This window comes from Drosophila miranda (assembly GCF_003369915.1).
Source record: "Drosophila miranda strain MSH22 chromosome Y unlocalized genomic scaffold, D.miranda_PacBio2.1 Contig_Y2_pilon, whole genome shotgun sequence".
In the NCBI taxonomy this organism is placed as follows: domain Eukaryota; kingdom Metazoa; phylum Arthropoda; class Insecta; order Diptera; family Drosophilidae; genus Drosophila; species Drosophila miranda.
The window spans coordinates 32,212,729-32,232,925 of NW_022881614.1; the positions used below are offsets into that span (position 1 = coordinate 32,212,729).

General features: G+C 47.3%; 1 protein-coding gene across 6 annotated transcripts in view; it reads right to left on the reverse strand.

The window, feature by feature from the left end:
• Positions 1 to 4,487: 4,487 nt before the first annotated feature.
• LOC117185689 (diacylglycerol kinase 1-like) overlaps positions 4,488 to 20,197 on the reverse strand; it is a 34,555-nt gene continuing 18,845 nt past the window's right edge. Inside the window, exons 6-19 of one of the 6 annotated variants that reach the window (XM_033397895.1) lie at positions 16,043 to 16,168; positions 15,832 to 15,956; positions 14,384 to 14,492; positions 13,987 to 14,118; positions 13,276 to 13,487; positions 11,807 to 11,938; positions 11,405 to 11,594; positions 11,257 to 11,343; positions 10,983 to 11,194; positions 9,559 to 10,548; positions 5,531 to 5,686; positions 5,177 to 5,405; positions 4,937 to 5,118; positions 4,488 to 4,876 (exon numbers count right to left, since the gene is read on the reverse strand). In XM_033397895.1, coding sequence (XP_033253786.1) covers positions 4,787 to 4,876; positions 4,937 to 5,118; positions 5,177 to 5,405; positions 5,531 to 5,686; positions 9,559 to 10,548; positions 10,983 to 11,194; positions 11,257 to 11,343; positions 11,405 to 11,594; positions 11,807 to 11,938; positions 13,276 to 13,487; positions 13,987 to 14,118; positions 14,384 to 14,492; positions 15,832 to 15,956; positions 16,043 to 16,168 — 2,972 coding nt within the window. In that variant the 3' untranslated portion in view covers positions 4,488 to 4,786. Of the gene's footprint in view, positions 4,877 to 4,936; positions 5,119 to 5,176; positions 5,406 to 5,530; positions 5,687 to 9,558; positions 10,549 to 10,982; positions 11,195 to 11,256; positions 11,344 to 11,404; positions 11,595 to 11,806; positions 11,939 to 12,310; positions 12,395 to 12,616; positions 13,138 to 13,275; positions 13,488 to 13,986; positions 14,119 to 14,383; positions 14,493 to 14,697; positions 14,901 to 15,831; positions 15,957 to 16,042; positions 16,169 to 20,197 lie in introns of those variants that run through there. The other 5 variants (XM_033397896.1, XM_033397897.1, XM_033397898.1 and 2 more) reach the window with 5 other exon arrangements.

Below are 20,197 nucleotides of genomic sequence, written 5' to 3' on the forward strand. Positions count from 1 at the left end.
AATTGATTTCAGGATCCAAAAATCAAAGGAGAACTCACTACCATTTATTCGCGACTTCACCACTGTGTTTATTTTATCCTTTACTTGAGAATTAGATTCACCAATTCCAAGCAAGTTAATACAGGACTCCTCTCTACGGATCTGTAAGCAATTAGCGAGGTCCTCGGTAATAAAATTTGTTTGTGATCCAGAGTCGAGCAGAGCTCTGGCCAGAATGTGTACACCGCTCTTAGTTCGGACGCTTACGATCGACGTAGCCAGAATTACCCTGTCCAACGCTGTCTCATGCAAAACATGTGACGTGGAAGATTGATTCTGATTTTATGGAGGAGAAGGACTCTCTTGGGGTGGTGGCAACGCGAGACTATTAGCCGACACTGTGTATCGATGCAATAATGTATGATGTGAGCGGCTGCACACTCGACATTTATTGGCTTTGCATTTTACAACAGCCGACTTAGCAAACTCAAACCTTTGCATCACCGAGAGACGCGAAAATGAAGGGCAATTTGACACTACATGGTCTCCTGAATTGCAGTAGCTACAAGTTTGCTGAGTTCTTCTGTTGGTGGAAGTGGAAGAACAAGCAAATGAACTGCGATTATGTTGCTTGCTTGGCATGACTTTGTCTTGCCTTGGCTTGGTCGATTCTTCAGCAGACAGATGCTGGTATCGACGATTCAAGACTTTCTCAAAGTCGGACCAAAGCGGCAAATTCTCATAAGTAAGCTGTTCATCCCACTTTTGTTTCGTCACTGGGTCGACTCTGTTTAAAACGAGATGAATGAGCATTGCATTCGAAATTTTTGTATCATCTCCGATCGACAGTAACGATCCGTAAATCGACGAAACAGTATCGATTAGAGTTCTTAGAGATGATGCAGATTGATGCGACATTCTCGGCAGATTGAACAATGTGGAAATATTATTCGTGAAAATCAAATAATCGTTGTCATATACTCGTTTTAGGCCAGCCATGGCCTTTTCATAATTTGCCTCGGTGACTTGGAACGCCTTTATTGTTCCTAATGCTTCATCAGAGAGGCACGAAATCAAATGATTAAATTTTTCTATCACCGGTATGCTGTTGTCGCTATGGACTAGTCTCTCAAAAAGGCTAATGAAATTTTTGAATTCCGAGTGTTTACCACTAAATTTGGGTAATGCCAATTTCGGAAGTCTAGCATGAGTTGGGGCTGAAGAAGACACTGTCTTCGTCTCGCTTGCTGCATCAAAGGCGGCGATAAGCGACATTATCTTTCCTTTGGTGACAATTATCAGCTCTTCCAACTCGGCAGCATATGCATCATCACCTGTTATGTCCTCGATTTGCTCCTGCAACTGGTTAGCCTTTTCAATTGAAGCATTCAAACAATCTAATCTACATTGTAATTCCGGTAATTGCAAAGGAATCGACCCTTGATCTAATCGATCCTCTAAGCGGCGAATGCTTTTTACTCGACTTTTGAGCTTAATCTTTAAGTCTTCAAGAGTGGATTTACTTTTTTCTGCCATAATGTTTGTGTATGAAGATTTTACACAACTAACCACTATTATTTCTATTTATTTATTTATTATTATTATTATTATTATTATTTTTTTTTTTTTGACAGTGATTGCAGTACGAAAGATGTATGTATGTACGTATAACTGTTGCGTCCAAATAGCGGTTCACATATGTCTGTAAGTGTCGATCTGTATGTATTTATGTGTTTTTAGTTATATTTATGCAATTACTAATAAAATGCATGCAATCAAGCTCTTCTATATGTATATCATACGTCTGTGCCTAGAATTGAAGGCGATGTGCAATGTTTTCAGCACAAGACACCTCAAAGAGTGATCTGAATGTCTTTTGCTCAGCCTTCAATTTTCTGCACAAATACCTCTGATTCCTCTTTGGATCTTTGAATCCAACTGCTACTTTCCTGTCTTTATCGCAGGGCATCCCTCGGCGGTAGCAGAATTTGCACAAAAATTATTGTTGGCGCGACCGACGCGATGCTATTTTACAAATTGATTGCCGATTGCACACACACACGACGCGGGCAACGAATATGTTTGCATATGTATACTGCAATTTCTTGTGTCACTGTCACTTATTGTTGTTGCCTATAATTCACTTTACAGTCCACCCGGGGGCGCCATGAAAAATTAGAAGAGTTTTTCTAATCAATTACCGAAAACTTTGGGTGGCTGTAATTTAAATTATTTATTTGGCGGGGCGAAAAACTTGATACGCTCGATCTAATTCAAGGTTGGCGAACAACTATATTTTCTTCACAATTCAAATATCTTACTCTAGCTAACCTACGGTGGCAAAGCGGGGCGAATTCGCCAAGAGCGAGAGAGCGAGCTTTAATTGCGCTCCCGCTTTGCCCTAGCCTAACTTACACTCGACTTCATAATTCAGATCAATAACTAATAATTGTGGCCATGGATGGAAGGTCACGCAACAGTAGGAATGGTCGGCTGATCTTTTGACTAGGTCTTAGCCACGATGGACACGCGGTAATTACGGTCGAGGATAGAATTTTTCCTTTCACTGCACTACTTGAGTATTTTCCTCAGACGTCCGTCTGGGATCGCGAGTAACATTGGAAAGAACATGTCATTTTTTTCTTGCGCGTAACTGCCCAAAAGGTGCAAGGTGCATGTCTAAGGGAAGGGGAAACCGTGGGACGGTAATCCGCTATTTTTGGTTGGACAGGCGCCACTACAAGATGTAGATCTAAATCGATAAAGTTTGTTTTGCGAAAACACTTTATGTGACAAGGAGCCATGGAACTATCAGCACCTCCAGATTGTGAACACTCCAGTGATATCAACAAAGTTGGATGGTAAGGATCTTCAGGGAGAGATATTGGGCTTGCTCTAGATACCGTAGCAAGAGAACCATCGTTAACAAAAACGAGGTCAAGAAGTCTGTCCCTAATGTTTTTAACGGCATTAATTTGGACAAGGGAAATATCCGTTAGCCCATTGATAAAGTCATTATGGCAATTGGGAAACAACAGGTTAGCGTCATCACAAGGCAGCCAAGAAAGAAATGGGAGGTTAAAGTCCCCCATGACAATAATTCGATCATTGCACCCTAGTGCTGAAACAACAGTATTAATTGCTGAGAGGTGGTGTAATTAAAGCTCAGCATCAGACCTGGGAGGAATGTAAGAGCAGGTTAAATAGAACGAGGGGAACGTTGTGAGTTGCTGCGGACACCGCAACTCTACGGTTATACCCGATACTAAGTCAGTATGGCTCTCCTCCGGCAGACGCCGCTAATATTAAACGACACGACAAAGAGTGCGTGCGAGAGAGACAGAAAATCAGTCTGAGCGTGACGTCGGGCGCTGCGTAGCCACTGCAAATTGATTTCTTGCTTTTGGCTATAAAAATTATCTGATCTGATCCAGATTCAGCAATCTGACAGATATGGTCATTATCTATGATTCTGCGTTTTTAGTTTTCTCGAATGTGCAATATTGTGGATGCAACAGATTTTCGTTCTTTGTGTGGGCGGAAAGGGGTGGGGCGAAATTTTGAGATACACGTTTTATAGTAAGATCTAACAGGAGTGCGGATACCAAATTTGATTACTCTAGCCTTAATAGTCTCTGAGATTTGTGGATGCCCCAGATTTTCGTCCTTTGCGGGGGCGGAAGGGGGTGTGGCGAAATTTTGAAACAAACTCGTCTCGGTCCGATATATTAGGAGTGTGGATACCAAATTTGGTTGCTCTAGCTTTTGTAGTCTCTGAGATCTAGGCGCTAATGTTTTACTCTAAGCAAAGCCGCCTATGCTACGTGTGTGTTAGAGAGAGACAGGGCGAGAAAAAATGAAATTGTTTTCTTGATGCTGGCTATAATAATAATACGATCCAATTCAGATTCCGCAGTCTTAAAGATATGGTCATTCTCTACAACTCTGCGTTTTTGGTTTTCTCATATCTTTAAAATTGTGGATGCCACAGATTTTCGTCCTTTGTGGGGGCGGAAGTGGGCGTGGCGAAGTTTTGAAATATTTTTGTAGCAGTGACATATCACAGAAGTCTGGATCCAAAACATCGTTGCTCTAGCTCTTATAGTCTTTGAGCACTAGGCGCTGAAGGGGACGGACAGACGGACAGACGGACGGACGGACAGACAGACAGGGCTCAATCGACTCGGCTATTGACGCTGATCAAGCGTATATATACTTTATGGGGTCGGAAACGATTCCTTCTGGACGTTACACACATCCACTTTTACCACAAATCTAATATACCCCAATACTCATTTTGAGTATCGGGTATAAAAATGCGGAGCCAACACGAACTTTGACTGCAACAAATTCAATTCCATGAATGTTATTGAATGGGAATAACTCAGATGAGAAAACAGATTTAACTGCAATCAGAACCCCACCTGCAAAAAGATGGGCGGTCCATTCTATAAATAGTATTTACACGGATCCCATCGGAGTGGAATGGATTCGACTGGTTTTGTATGTTTGGCTACTAGTGTAGCCTAGTACTAAGACTAGTAGTAAAGCTCTGCAACTCACTCGACATATAAATACAATACATCATAAGCACATCTATATGTCTGTATATCGAAAGAAAGAATTTTAAGTAAACCAGTAAGTAATCGAGACGAGCCGTTGCTATCTGGGGCTAAAGCTATGTACGCTAGGCTATGTTATGGACGGTGGTGCTCCTAGTCACGATCCGAAATTCATCGTCATCCAGCTCATCGGCTGACTCTGCGGCCTGTCGGCCCATGAAGTCGGTCGATGCGCTGCGCCTGAATCAGCTGCACAGCATATTGAAGAAGCCGCGTCCTTTCTCCGACCTGGCGGCCATCAGCATGGGCACTTGGTTCTTGTGGGTCACCTTAATCTAGCAGGGCGGAAAGGTACAGTCAATACAGTTTGGATCTTGTTCAGCCTCCGCTCTTACCGTGCAGGGCATCTGCATCCAGGGCTCTCCATCGATCTGCATGGGAAAGGTCTTTTTGGTCTTGATTATGACCTCACTGCACTGCGCCAGACGGCGACCGGAGGCGCGCAGACCCGTCCGCACCTGGCCCATGTGCAGACAGTTCTCCAGGCCAATCACTTCGATCAGGCGATCACCGATATCTGCAGTAGACACCCACTAGAGATACTCAAAGCAATAGAATCGAATAGGCCCACTTACCCTGTATAGCCACCGAAAGATCCACGGAGTTGAAACTGGTGGCCGAGAACTCCTTGTCGCTGGACTTGAGCTTCTTGCTTTTGCCAAAGGGTCCAGCGCTCTTGCGCATCCGTTTCTGGGACAGGTGCTCACCCCACAGGTTGGAGCCGCCGTGGGTGTAGGGGATGTTGAGCAGGGCCACTCCCTGCAGATGGGGCCCGTTGGCAAGGTCCAAGGCCACACCGTCGCACTGTAAATATTGAGCGAAGGTTATGCACTTCCTTTTTCTCCGGTAATCCATTTACAAGTCAGAAGAAGGAAAATTCAATCGGACAGCCCCCTGGATATTCCACCCAATACTCCCGCCCCACTCACCACAATCTCGATGCTCTCGTGGAGATTCTTGCAGGATGCTGCAAACGTCTCAGACGTTGCATATTCGAAGTACCAAAGTTTGTTCTTCATCCGGCTGTTGAATTTGTGCGGATTCTTCTCCCTCTCCAAGTGAAACTTGACGCAGATGGCGGCATCCTGTGGAAATACAATCAACATTGGAATGGGCTCAGCCAATTACTTGATGATGAAAAGGTCAGCATCGAATCGACATTCACGGTCACGTTCCAAATGCACAGGCAAAGTTGGCTATCTCTCCACAGAACCAATTAGATGGACGCATCATCGAGGACAGCCAGGAGCCATGTATTCAATAAAAGATAAATATTTCCTGACCAAACAGTAGCAAACGTAGCTAGAATGCATAGACGATGCATAGTCCCAGCCATTAGAGACTCACGCAAAGGAATCTGGCGAATTTCAGCTCAAGGCAACAAGCTGACAAGAAAAATGATAATAATTTCTCCCTTAGAAAAGCAAACAATTTATGTGAAAAGGGAAAGATGCAAAGGAGCCGGATCAGGGTTCACAAATCGAATAAGTATTTGAGAAACTTTAAGCTCGAAAAGAGATTGTTGCAGGCTTCACCGAAGTGTCAGAGGGCATACTTCGTGCCCGTGACCTGAGGTTCATGTGCAAAAGGTGCATGTTTACTTTACGCAACAGCAGGCATGCTCCAAAAGGGGAAATGGTGGATGAAGCGCGGAGATGCAGCGCGCCCACCCCGACTGCCTCCTATCGGAGAGCACCCCAAAGGGCTTCAGTATTTTAATTGCATATATTCCGTTGCGTGTCCGACTTCCGCCCTGTTACGTATACGTCACGTTGTACCTTCGGTAGGCCCATTTGTTATTCATGTCAAAGTGCGAGTACGAGTACGAGCACACAGGGCTCTCTGTTCAGGGCCTTGGCGGAGCCTGCCTGGCTTTCAATTATGGTCTGTTGCTTTCACAGCAAACAAGATTTATTACCGCTCCAGTGCAAATTGAATTGTCAACATGAGCGGGCACGCGTCTGCCTGCCTGGCCAGGCTGCAAGCTGAAAAATCGACGAAAACTTTTTAATTAGCTTGCACAGCCTGCCCCAAAAACTGTCACTTTCCGCTTCATGCACGGCCAGGGCGGTAAACTAATTTAGTGACAGCACCAGCTTATTAGCATGCCTCGACCGCACTATACCTATTAGTCAGGCCAGAGCTAAGGAGGAGAGGGTGCTGGTGGACCGAGCGAGCAGGCAATGACAGCTTGTTTGCATTTGGGGGTCGCCTTCGGCAATGTTTGGCACAAATTTTGATTGGCTCTAAATGAGATGAGTTCCAGGGCGGGCGGTAATGAAATAATTTGTAAACTCAAACTGGAATATCTAGCGGCAAAGACAGGGGCCCTGAAATCCCCCTAAACGCCTTTGGGACGCGCTTCTACTCATAAGATATACAGGCAGGTGAGCATAATGCCCCATAAAATGCACATCAAGCCCGCTATCTCTGCCCGGGATACATAAAACTTGGGCTCAAGTCAAAGTCGCAGCTCTCACAATTACAATGCTGTGTGGTCTGTGCCTGGGGGTTTCAGCAGGCTTCACAGACGCTGTCAGCTTCATTTCGTCCTCATACCACACCATCTTCAACGTTCTTTTACCCGCTTTTATCATCAACGCACAAGTTGGCGCTCAACGTCAATAGTTTGACGTTAAACCAAAGAGTCAGCGTGAAATACTTTTCATGCTGTATTACCCCAAGAAAGGAGGATGAGGGGGATAAGGTATAGGAGTGATTCCACTCTCCTAGGAAAGCTTCCTCTGTGCGACTTTGGCCACTTAAGTGGGGCACAGGCAGAGACACACTACACTCCTCCTAGACCAGTGTTAAGTGTTAAATGGATTTCGTGATGGGAGCGGGCTATCTGGTCGGGTCTGACAAGTGAGATCCCAACAGGCACTACAGCACCAGCAATAACATCATTGCCGACAGTTTGCTGTAGACGCCTACTGTTTAAACAGACGCACATCAAGTCATAAATAAACTAACACCCACACATGTTTGATGGGGTTTTTATTTCGGTTTTTGGTGCGGATTTTGTGGGATATTCACGGCACGGCACGGCACGGCACGGCACGGAGACAGCCAGCACAGGACAGGACAAGGCACGCAATTGTGGGGGAGCATTAGGCTGATTTCAGTTGCGCAAGGGAGCGCAAAATGTCTGCACAAAAAGGATTTCAGCCTTAGCCGCCACTTGACAAAAGGTCAAGGACAGGACAGTCTTCTCCGGCTCTAAATTTGTCATTAAACGTTGCTTTATGGCTGCCTTAAATCCTCCCCTGATAAACGAACTGCAGGCGAGTATCTCTGATTTTCTGGAATGCTCATTCCTGCTCCTGCTCCTGTTCCTAGCATTCGTGGCCTTTCATTCCATTCATATCATACTAAATTATTCAAAGGCCAGCCCCCTGATGGGAAACTTTGCAAACTTTTATCCTTTTTTCTTTCTTCTCATTTCTATTTATTGCCTTCCCAGAGTGTATGTGCGAATGTGCGAGTGTGTGTGGGCGCGCGGGAATGCGGGAGTTCGAGTGAGGCGTGTTTGGCCCTGGGGCACAATTTGTTACTTTTTCTCGACTTTGCGGTGCTGTTCTTGCCGTTGACTTGAGCAGTCACTAATTTAACACTTGCTGGAAATTATAATGAGACAAGTTTCTTCCGGCTGTGACCTGGCCACAGCTTGGCTGCCTATTAATTTAAACGTTTTCCTTGTTTGGGGAGCCAGTGAGCTAGGGATTCTCCGCACTTGGTCTTTCGGCAAAGGAGAATCTAATAGCTGAAAACATAGCATACCTTTTGGGGCCTACTGCGTTGCATGGGAATTGGAATTTTCGATTGGATAAGAGCAAAAAAATAGCACAAATTGACCTCATCCGGATCGGCACCTGCCTCAACCTCTGCTCACTCCCCTATCAGGAGAATTGGCATTCGAATACAGCGAGGCATCAATGATGCAAATGTGCAGCTGATGACTGTGTGCTTAACTCTTGCCACCTCATTTGCATGCTCTGATGCTGCCTCTGCCTCTTCTACTGTCTATGGTCTGCCTCTGACTCCTCTTATCTGTGGCTCTGTTCGTATTCGTATCTGTAGCTGCCACCTGCCTCTGGGCTGGCATCTGCAATTGCACCGGCACCTGGCCACTTTGCATGCAAAATGTGTTGCAACGTGGCTGGCACACTCTCCTTGACTAATCGGCAGACATAGCTCTAGCTCAGGTGCTCTGGGGGATATGGCAATCGCTCTTCAACATTCTGCAATTCTTTCGCACCCCGTGCCCCGTGCCCCTTCTAACCATAGCCCCTTTCCGTTCGCTTTATTGGAACGCCATTGTTTGAGTTGATTTTCCTTTCACTCGTTTCTGGCCTTTGGATACGAATGGAACTGAAGCGTATTTCCAGGAAATTTGCATGGCAAAAAGCCTTGCCTTTTCTTTATGGTTTCATTTGCTGCCATTTAGTTCTTGGGTTTGATTTCGAAATTTTCCCTCCACTGCTGCCCATCGATGGAGGGGAAGGTGGAGGAGTAGACATCCTCGAGTAAGCCGGAAATATCCGGTCTCTTGGCCAGAATGCTGAATAAATGATTAAGTCAATTTATATGAATTATTTAGAAGCGCCTTGTCGTATGTTCCCGCTTTTGTGTTTTGCGAGCCGGGCTAAGGAGCCGTCGGTATACATATTTGCTGTTAATACTATAGCCTCCGTCCAGAGGGTTCAAATCTCCTCATTGAAAAATATGAAGAGTATGCTAAGCGTTTTCTCTTCTTGTGCCACACTAAACTTTCGTTTCGAAACATATTTCCTGGTCCTTTAATTGGAGAGCTACAACTATGGTCCTAGCTGCACAATCAAGTGTCAAATGCAAATCGGAATGGCAATTGGACACGCCGCCCTCACATGGCTCCAACTGGGAAGCAACTGCAGTTGCAGCTGCAACAGATTCATTCAACAGACAAAATGGAACTTACCACGCCGACGGAGAAATAATTGTTGATAATATTATACGGCACTGTGCAGTCCTTGTCAGACTGAACTTTGATGGGCTTCTGGGGCATGCTGCATGGGGCATTCGGTGTTGTCGGCGTGATGGGTGTGATGGGTGTTTGCGGTGTGCTGGGGTTCTGGGCCACTCTGCCATTTCCAGTGCTGTTGCTGTTGCTGTTGCAGTTGCCGTCCTCCTCCTCTTCGTTGTCGTCGTCATGGTCCGACAAATCCAATGACAATGTAATTTGCTGTTTAAGGATGTTGTTTTGCTTATTGCGCTGACTGTTATTATCGCTTTGATTATTCCCAAATGATGTTGCTGCTGTTCCTACTTCCTCTCCAGCATCCGATGCCAATTCCTGTTGAAGTTGTTGCTGCTGCTTCTGCTGTTGCTGCTTGTGTTGCAGCAGCAACGTCTCGAGTGATTGCATTTCTGTTTCATCTCTCCTTCTGGCTGGCATTTGCAGGGTTTCCGCTTCATCTCCAGCTGCATCTCCAGCACCGGGCACCGCCGCGCCATACGCATCCCCCTCAGCATCCGGCTCCCCTTCCATGGATGGCTGTGGCTGTACATTTCCACCGCTGCTGGTGTTGCTACTGCTGCTCCTGCTGCTCAGCGTGCCCCTCAATGTTGTCCTCATGCTCTTCGATTCGAACGTGGAAATTGAAATGCTCTTGGTGGTTGTCGTTTTCATTGTGGCGGTGGTGCTGTCTCCACCTCCATCCTGCTGCCGCTGCTGCTGATGGTACTTCTGCTCCTCCTCCTCCAGCCGGAACTCGGTGGCTGTTGCCATCATAATCGATGTGGCAGATGTGGACGCCGTTGGCTGCTTGCCAACGATGTTGCCGGTGCTGCTGCTGCTGCTCTGGCGCTCAATCTCCTGAATCTCCTCGAAGCGTTCGATCAGCGATTTGTCAACCACAACACTTTGCGACAGCTCAATCACCTTCTGCATGTTCGAGTGCAGCGTCACCTACGGGAAATCGGATGGGGAAAACTTCAGTTAACATTCGGCAGGCAAAACCACGCCACAACCAATTTCCCCAGCTCTCGAAGGGCCACCCCCACGCTCACAAAACATGTTAAAGGCTGGCAGCGTCAGCATTTGACCAGGACCAGGACAAGGCCAACGCCCACTCTTCACGCCCTTCGACCAGGACGAAATTAGTTTGCGTAATCGTTTTGGGAATAGCAAACCCAATCGAATCCTTGCGGTTAGGTGTGCGTGGTAAGCGCTTTGTGGTCAATAATTGGATTCTCTGGTCTGCCCACGCGAGTAGCCTCCCACATGCCTCCGATACATATGTGCGGTTTGCGCATACTTCTGGGAATTTGCGGATCGATTTACAACCATCCTTCAGCGGCAGCAGCTCTCCCTCTGGATGTGGGTGGGAGATCTAAGCTTACCTTGGGTCGGAGCTCGTCCGTTGCCGGTGTGTTGGTCACTTCGATGCTCCAGCGATCCAGCATCACGGTGGTGGCACGCTTGATCTTATCTACCAGCTTGGGGATCTTCTCGCCCTCGTAGCCGCCGCCCCAGCACAGGCAGCGGGCCAGGTCGTTGCCCGTTCCCAACGGAATGACGCCGATGGCAGGTTGAGTGGCCAGCTCGATGGAATCTGCAGGAGGATGGGGCATTGATAACCCATGCCAGACGACCCCAGATGCTTGCACTACTCACCCATGGCCTCGAGCACCCAGCCCACGGTGCCATCGCCGCCGCAGCAGATGACTTTGAAGTTGGGCAGATCCTTGAAGAGCGTGAGGCCTGGCAACGAGAAACGGCGAAAAATCAGCATCAGATAGATCACTTCCGACCGGATACGCACCCTCTTTGGGTCCACCCTTGGACAGGTCGTACACCTGGCGGGAGTTGAGCATGTACTGGAATTTCCGCAGGATGCGATCCCCCTGCCGGCCGCCACTCTTGGGATTGACGAACACCAGGAGAGGGCAACTTAGCTCGTCCGGCGGCGTAATTTGAAAATGCGTGGCCTGGTGGTGATGCATTTGGGATTTCTGGTTACGATTGCAATTTATAAAACAACAGAAGGCGGGACAGGCAAGGCAAGGGACGCAGCAGCAGCTCCAATTAATTTGTGCAATTTTAAGGGGGAATGCAAATTTCGATGGGTTATGGATTAGTAGCCAATTTTTGGTGTTTCAATGTAAGCCAATTTCTCTGTATGATCTCTCATGGGGAATCCGTGGAAAATCCAGCATCTTCTTACCTTGTGCGCCTGATTGACGGAGCGCTGACGATCCAGTACGGCCGGGCAGATGGCCGTGGGCGGTACAACCAGCTCCGCGTTCTCCCCCAGTGTGCATTCCTTCTTCACCGACGAGGCGCAGCGGTTGTGGGGCTGCCGGAGAGCGAATGAAAAAGTGGATGGACAAAAATCAAATTAGCCAAAGTGCAAAATAGCCTTAAAATGGCGAAAAAATCCAGAGCCTAGGACGAAGGACGAAGAGTAAGAGTGTCGCGGACGGAAATGGTAAGCTCTTAAATTCAATTTCCACTTCATTGCTGGCCAAGTGGAATGGAGTGGGCGAGTGAGGGAGTGTGGCTGCTCTTAAGTGTTCATTTTTCCCTAATGAATCCGATTAAAAGTTTGTTAGCGCGAACCAACGAAAAAATGGGTAATTTCGGCCCGAATGAGATTTAGCGCGGATTTCTATTGCCAAATGCCAATTTTCAGACAGCAATTTAGGAGTTGCCTTTTTACTGGACTTACTGGACTTTTCGCTGCCTTTCTGCGCTTAGGGAACTTTTCAAATGATTGCATTCGAGAATCAAATCATCCATACAGAAGATCGATTTGGAGTTTCTATTGAAACTTTTAATCCTTAAGCTCAATTGTATCCACAAAATAACTCAAAAGGTTATCACTTCTTTGGCTCAGCTCACCCGATTTCACTAAATTGTAGACAAACTTCTTAGACGAGATGACTTTAAGCACATCACACGTATCTCTACCCATGAATCCCTATAAAATTCTTAGATATTGGCTGTCAGACTGTTTGGCAACTGTTTGGCTTACGAAGAATTTGCAGATGCAGCAGCATCTGAGGAGGAAGTTTCCTGGCATTCGTTTGGGCTGCTGTTCCTGCTGTTCTTGCCGGTCCTGTTCCTGTTTCCGTCGCTGTGGAACTAACAAATTCTGCATTTTCTCCGCTGTACATGTCAAAGACACAGAACATAGTTGGTAGTACACCGCTCCCATAGAGCGTGTGGCAAGAGTGTGGCATGCAGCAGAAGCAGTAGAACAATTTGCTCGAGACGTGACAATTTGCCTGCCATAACGAAGCTGCCAGCTCATGTGTGTAGCTGCTGGATGTGGTTCCCTCGCTGGATATGGCGTATTGTGGCGTACGGGTCTGTGTATGGGTCCTTTTCGTAGCTGGAATCACAGCTTTCATAAAGAAAGACAGAGTGCTGTGGCAAAGGCTGCCGTGTTGATCAAAATAATTTGAATTTTTAGTTTTTTCTATCTCGGAATCCCAGAACAATGCAGGCACTCTCGTGTTAGGGCCACGGTAACTTGTTTAGCCCTGATTTACTCCTGTTCCGCCCCACACAAATCCGATTAGTTTTCATTTGGCACGCACTCTAAATGCAATATCTCTATCCTAGGCGGTAGGAGCACCAAAGTCAAAGGGCACTCGAAAGCAAACTCAATCTACGCGGGTCCGTACTCACCATCATGTGGCACCAGCGGCAGGTGAGGCCTGTGATCCCGTGGTAGGCCTTAATGCGCTTGCGGCACTTCGAGCAGCGTCCGTAGCAGTTGCCCTCCACCCAGTGGTGCAGCAGGTCCCCGCCGCACTTAGGCTTTTTCGACTTCACGTATGTGTTGATGCAGGAAGCTGGGGCTTGCTGCACGCATCGCTCGTGGACCGTGTATTTGCACACTGTTGGGAGAGAGTGTAAATTCCATCAACGGAATAGCTAAAAGCACAATTTCTGTTGGTTAACTGGAGAGTGCCACCAGCACCAGTCAAAGCAGTTTGATATGTGGCTCTGATGTTGCAGGTTTGTTTGGGAATATTTTAAATAAAGTTTTTGTTTTTCTACCAATACTAGCCCTTTGTTCAAAGTTCCCGCGAACGAGTGCAATGTTAAAGCTGTAAAGTTTCATCTGTTTATCTGTAGGAATTCAAAACTTTATCCCCAACAGACGGCCTGCGGCTGCTCTGAGACCAATGGACAGTCGCGGACTGTCAGGGTCAGTCGGACCATTCTGAATCAAATTTATGCAAAACGGTCTCTAATCTTCAAATGGTTGAGTGCCATTTGAAACGCACAAGCTATCAGATGGAGCCCGGGTATGTTGTCGATAGACATTCTGCACTGGAGCAGACAATTTCCTCATGGCAGATTGAAAACAGTAACGGAGGGAGGGATACTTACACACACAGCAGAGGCCCTTCTTTCCCAGGCCCACCAGCATATTGAGGCACAGGTTGCAGTAAGCCGGCTTGCTGAAGTGCTTCAAGCGCCACACGTGAATGCCGTCCTCCTTGAGTGTTGTGCTGTCGACACCTGCATCGGAATGGAGACAGAGACACAAAGAAAGAGAGGTTGAAAAGTTGTCACTTTGCATGAGCGTGCAACGGAGTACGAGGCTCGAGTGACGGAGGATGTTTTTATCTTCTCTTATTTTTTTGTGAACGCTGGCAGCTCTGCAAATGACTTGATTATTACGGCAGCAGCCAACCAGTCACAGATCAGGAGTAGGGATCAGAGGAGAAGGAGAAGGATGTGAGGGAGCAGATCACTTGGGAGTAGCAGCTGGCAGATTACCCACCTAGGAGCACGAGGAGTAGAATGGTTGTCATGCCACCGCGCTGCCACTCATCCAGGGAAACGGTGCCATCGGCGTCGTAGTCAATTTCAACCATCATATCTTGCAGTATCTGTAAGTAGAGAACAGAGGATGGTCCGGATTGCAGTGACTCTTAAAGTGGAAGCTGAATAAGCTAATTTTCAAATAAAATATAAAAGATCCCAAGTGGGAGATGAAATTAAAGTGTGCTTCTCCAAAGCAAAAGGAAAGGAAACTCCGGAAAATAGATTCGCTAAGCAGAGGAGCCTTGTCGGATCGATTTCGTAGCCTTGTACCATGAAATATTCTGGGGAGGTTGGCCGACTCTTATACAGAAATGTATTCCACCTCCGAGTCCATTTGCTGTTTCATATTCAGCCCGGAAATGAATTTCAGAATTATGCAACTCATTAAGTGCTTTGATTATTTTGTGGCCCTGACGCAAAAAAGCCCCCGATAGTATGGGGAAAGGGCTGATCCCAACTTGCCCTACGCCCTTCGCCCGGTTGAAGCAAGCAAAAATATTTTGATTAAAATATTTTCTGTGCCTGCTTAGAATTTAAAGTATGTTTCGGCAGCCCAGTCGGGAAGTCATGATGGAAACGAGACTGGAACTTCAACGGTTCGCCCTAGTCTGGGACTACGAGAACGAGGACGAGTACCGTACCCAAAGGAACGGCAGCAAAAACCGGGAAACGGGGGGAATGGGGAATTGTGCTGGATTCATTCGGCCATAGAGGGGTAGTTTGTTAATTAAGTTTTGTGGCGCTTTGACTTTCTTTGCGGTCGCAATTCTCCCTCAGCTTTTTTCTTCGCATATTCTTGCTGTTTTTCCTGGCTTTCGCGGCTTAGAGCGTGTTCCCTTTACTGTTGCTGTTGCTGTTGTTGTGGCTGTTGCTGTTGCTGTTGCTGATGTCGGGGGCAAAACTATTAAGTCGCCTATGTGCTGTCAGTTGTGGCATCTCCACAAATTTGCGGTTGAAATGGAAACCGAGTCGGGGGCAACACAAAGTTGAATGTCCAACAATAAAAGGAAATTAATTTCAAGGGGTTTGTTGCTTTTGTTTCGGTGCTGTTGCAGCTGAAAATGTTGGTAAGTAATTGAAAAAGTTTTATCGAGTGGATTGGGCCATTGAGGAGCGGGTTTTGTAAATCGTGACCACAAAAGAGCTTATCGCACTGGTGGATGGACAAGGAGCGGAGCGGGTGATGTTCAAGTAAGTTGATTGCCAGTGAATTGAATGCGGCAGCAGTTGAGGTAATGCATTTTTAATGTAAAACGGATTTAAAAGGTTCAGGCTCTTCAGTCCGGAAACCGAATCGCAATGGAATGGAGGAAACGGATGACAGGGAATCGTAATCGGAATCGTAATCGTAGTCGGAATCGGAATCAAAAGCGCAATACGTCTGGGAAATGAGAGCCAACTTACCGGCCGCAGCTCGCTGACATCCCAGCCGAGGTATTCGGCTACGGCCATCATCTGATTGACAATGGCGTCCATTTCGGCGGTGTCCAGAACTCCATTGCTGTCCGTATCGTACAGCCGGAACATGACTGAAATGAAATGAAATGAAATGCAGTGCAACGCAATGAATAAATGAGTATCGGGGCGAAAGAGCAGGGACCAAGGTCTCACTCACATTCCAGCTTGTCCTCCGGCCGCCCAGCTTCGAGCAGTGATAAATAACAGACGACATCCTTGAGCGTAACCTTAAGTGTCAGTGGATCAAAATGGGAAAGTTTTCGCGCCAAGAGCTTTATGTCCGCTGCAAAAGAAGGGGAGCATCGAGTGAGTGATACAGTGTGCGGCGAAAGTGTGTGCAAAGTGCACTCATTAAACACTGAGTGATGAAGTGCCTGTCCTGTCCTGTCCAGTCCAGTCCAGTCCAGTCCAGTCCAGTCCAGTTCCGCCCTTTGTGCAATCGACAGCTGACAGTAAGCTGATGCCGGACTTCATTATGCTAAATGTTAATTGCCGTCACTTGACCAGAGGGATAACAATAATGGGAATGACAATGGCCATGGCTATGGGTTGGCGGCCAGCTCTTAATGAAATCTACGACCAGATTCCAAGTTCAATTTGCTTAGCAATTACATGTGGAAAGTTTCTCGCTAATATTTTGAGCCTGGGATAGCAAAAACTTTTCCCATCTCATGCTCCAAATGCTTCAATTTCGAGGCGCTCAACTTTGCTTCTCGAATCATCATTATTGCGAATTTACTCTTTTTCTAATCAAATTTAGATATTGATTTTGTGTAGCGAGCATGCGGCAAAGTTAAAGACTTTGTTATTTCAAAATTTATGGAAATCAAAGGGAATTACTCGGAAAATCTGAAAGGAAGGTCCCGCACTCTGTCTTTGTGTGAGTGTGTAAATGAATGGCTTCCATCTTTTATAATTTTGACAGGCCATTTGTAAGAGTGTGTGTGTGTGCTGCTGCTGTGGATGTTGTAATATATATGATAATACTAATGCAGGAAGGCGGAGAGACGCAGAAATGCGCCATAATTCCTCATAAGCTAGACAAACACCAAAGCAGATCCGGGTGGGAATAAGGGAATACGAGTATCTTTGGCTAATTATGTTTGCTTAATGGCGAAATGTTTGTTGGCAATAAATTAAAATATTTGCATCCACATACATACGGGCAAGCCGCCAGGGGTGGCCTCTTCCTACAGGCCCATCTGCCTTCTGGACTCCATGGGAAAAGTCTTCGAAAGGGTGATCGGTGCGAGGCTGAGCGCAGCCATCGAAGCAGCAGGCGGTCTCTCCCAGAACCAATACGGGTTCAGGAAAGGGCGCTGGACGCCATCTTGAGGGTCGTACAAACGGCGGAGGAAGCCATTGCTGGGACTAGGTGGAGAGGCGGAACCAAGTCCTATTGTCTGGTGGTGACACTGGACATAAGGAACGCCTTCAACTCGGCCGACTGGACCCGGACGCTGGAGGCACTGAGGTCCTTCAACATCCCGGGCTACCTACTGAATATAGCGCGCAGCTATTTCAGCAATAGGGTGCTGACAATGGACACATGTCAGGGCTCTAGGGCATACGAAGTCTCAGCCGGAGTCCCGCAGGGCTCCGTTTTCGGACCTCTGCTCTGGAACGCCATGTACGACGGGGTCCTACGCCTCCCGATGCCAGCCAACACTAACCTGGTGGGTTTCGCTGACGACGTCGCAATAGTGGCGGTAGCGAAGGAACTTGCCGCAGTGGAGGAACTTACCAACGTCGCCATACAAGCCGTCGAGGCGTGGCTAGCCGCCGCGGGGCTGGAGCTGGCGGCCCAAAATGGATGCTGCTAAACACCAGAGGGCCAAAGCAGTCAACGAGGAAACTGCTGACGAGCGTCGTGACGTCGCAGGTGCTCTACGCTGCACCGGTGTGGGCAGAAGCCGCGAAGGTGAGGAGCTACATGCGAGGAGTGGAGGCAACGTACAGACTGTGCGCCATTAGGATCGCGTGCTCGTTCCGGACCATCTCAGACGAAGCCGCGTTAGTCATTGCCGGGCAAGTTCCGCTCAGGGAGCTGATAAGGGAGAGGAAGGAGATCCATGATGCCATGACGGACAGTGCAGCCGAGGTACGCTCCAAAGCAGAAATTAAGGACGCCGCCAGAAGGACCAGCATAGACAGATGGCAGACTCGATGGGACCACTCACCCAAAGGCCGATGGACCCACACCCTCATCCCAAGCATAGCATGCTGGGTTGAAAGGAAGCACGGCCATGTGGATTTCTACCTTACCCAGGCACTGAGCGGACATGGCTGCTTCCGCGGCTACCTCAAGCGCTTCGGCCACGAGACAGGGGACTGGTGCCCCGAGTGTGGCACAGGCATAGAGGAGGACGCTCGCCACGTCCTCTTCGACTGCTCCAGGTTTGACCTCGAGCGTCAGACATTGGAGACAGCAGCAGGGTCTAGGGTCAGCACCGAGACTCTGGTGCCGCTGATGCTGGCAGACCCGAAAGTGTGGGAAGCGGCCGCAGAGTTCGCCTCTAGCGTGATGCGAACGCTTAGGTCCTTGGAGAGAAGGCGGAAGGAGCAGACGGAGTAGGTGTCCACGCCACTGCGAAGCAATGCTTTGCGGCAGTACCGCAGTCCACGGGGCCCCTAGTCCCAACATACTCTTGTCCGTTAAATTAAGTTAAATATAAATTGTATAGTATATATTATAGAGCAAAATAAATAAGTATATGAATATAAAAACGAGGGGGAACGTTGTGAGTTGCTGCGGACACCGCAACTCTACGGTTATACCCGATACTAAGTCAGTATGGCTCTCCTCCGGCAGACGCCGCTAATATTAAACGACACGACAAAGAGTGCGTGCGAGAGAGACAGAAAATCAGTCTGAGCGTGACGTCGGGCGCTGCGTAGCCACTGCAAATTGATTTGTTCCTATTGGCTATAAAAATGATCTGATCTGATCCAGATTCAGCAATCTGATAGATATGGTCATTATCTATGATTCTGCGTTTTTAGTTTTCTCGAATGTGCAATATTGTGGACGCAACAGATTTTCGTTCTTTGTGTGGGCGGAAGGGGGTGGGGCGAAATTTTGAGATACACGTTTTATAGTAAGATCTAACAGGAGTGCGGATACCAAATTTGGTTACTCTAGCCTCAATAGTCTCTGAGATTTTTGAATATCCCCAGATTTTCGTCCTTTGCGGGGGCGGAAGGGGGTGTGGCGAAATTTTGAAACAAACTCGTCTCGGTCCGATATATTAGGAGTGTGGATACCAAATTTGGTTGCTCTAGCTTTTGTAGTCTCTGAGATCTAGGCGCTAATGTTTTACTCTAAGCAAAGCCGCCTATGCTACGTGTGTGTTAGAGAGAGACAGGGCGAGAAAAAATGAATTAGTTTTCTTGATGCTGGCTATAATAATAATACGATCCAATTCAGATTCCGCAGTCTTAAAGATATGCTAATTCTCTACAATTCTACGTTTTTGGTTTTCTCATATCTTTAAAATTGTGGATGCCACAGATTTTCGTCCTTTGTGGGGGCGGAAGTGGGCGGGGCGAAGTTTTGAAATATTTTTGTAGCAGTGACATATCACAGAAGTATGGATCCAAAACATCGTTGCTCTAGCTCTTATAGTCTTTGAGCACTAGGCGCTGAAGGGGACGGACAGACGGACAGACGGACGGACGGACAGACGGACAGACAGACATGGCTCAATCGACTCGGCTATTGATGCTGATCAAGAATATATATACTTTATGGGGTCGGAAACGATTCCTTCTGGACGTTACACACATCCACTTTTACCACAAATCTAATATACCCCAATACTCATTTTGAGTATCGGGTATAACGAGGCCAGACACCGAACGGAACAAAGGGGGAGCCCCATTTTGAATACCGAAGCCTCAAAGATCTACTGTTTCTATGGCATTCACTTTTCTACGGTTTGTGTGACCAAATTCTCGTCTATGCAGGTGTGATACATATAGCATGGCATATAGCAAAGTTCAGCAAGAAAGATGGAGCACTGAGGGGGTACTTTGCAGGAATTTAGACCAGTGGAAATACCGATCCATAGTACCTATATTTATGTATGCATTTTGTAAACCCTCATGCCTATTGGCATTCTTTCTTCACCGCGTGGCAGACACCTGGTACAAATCATAATACCCCTCTGCTGCAAGGATATGAAATGGCAGAGAACAACGAAAAATTACGCTACATACTTCCAGGCCGCAATTGCGCCCATAGCCCGCGCTTTGTCTTTGTATGTGTGTCCGTTGTTTGAGTGTGTGTTGGCGAGGTAGTGTAGGTGCGGGT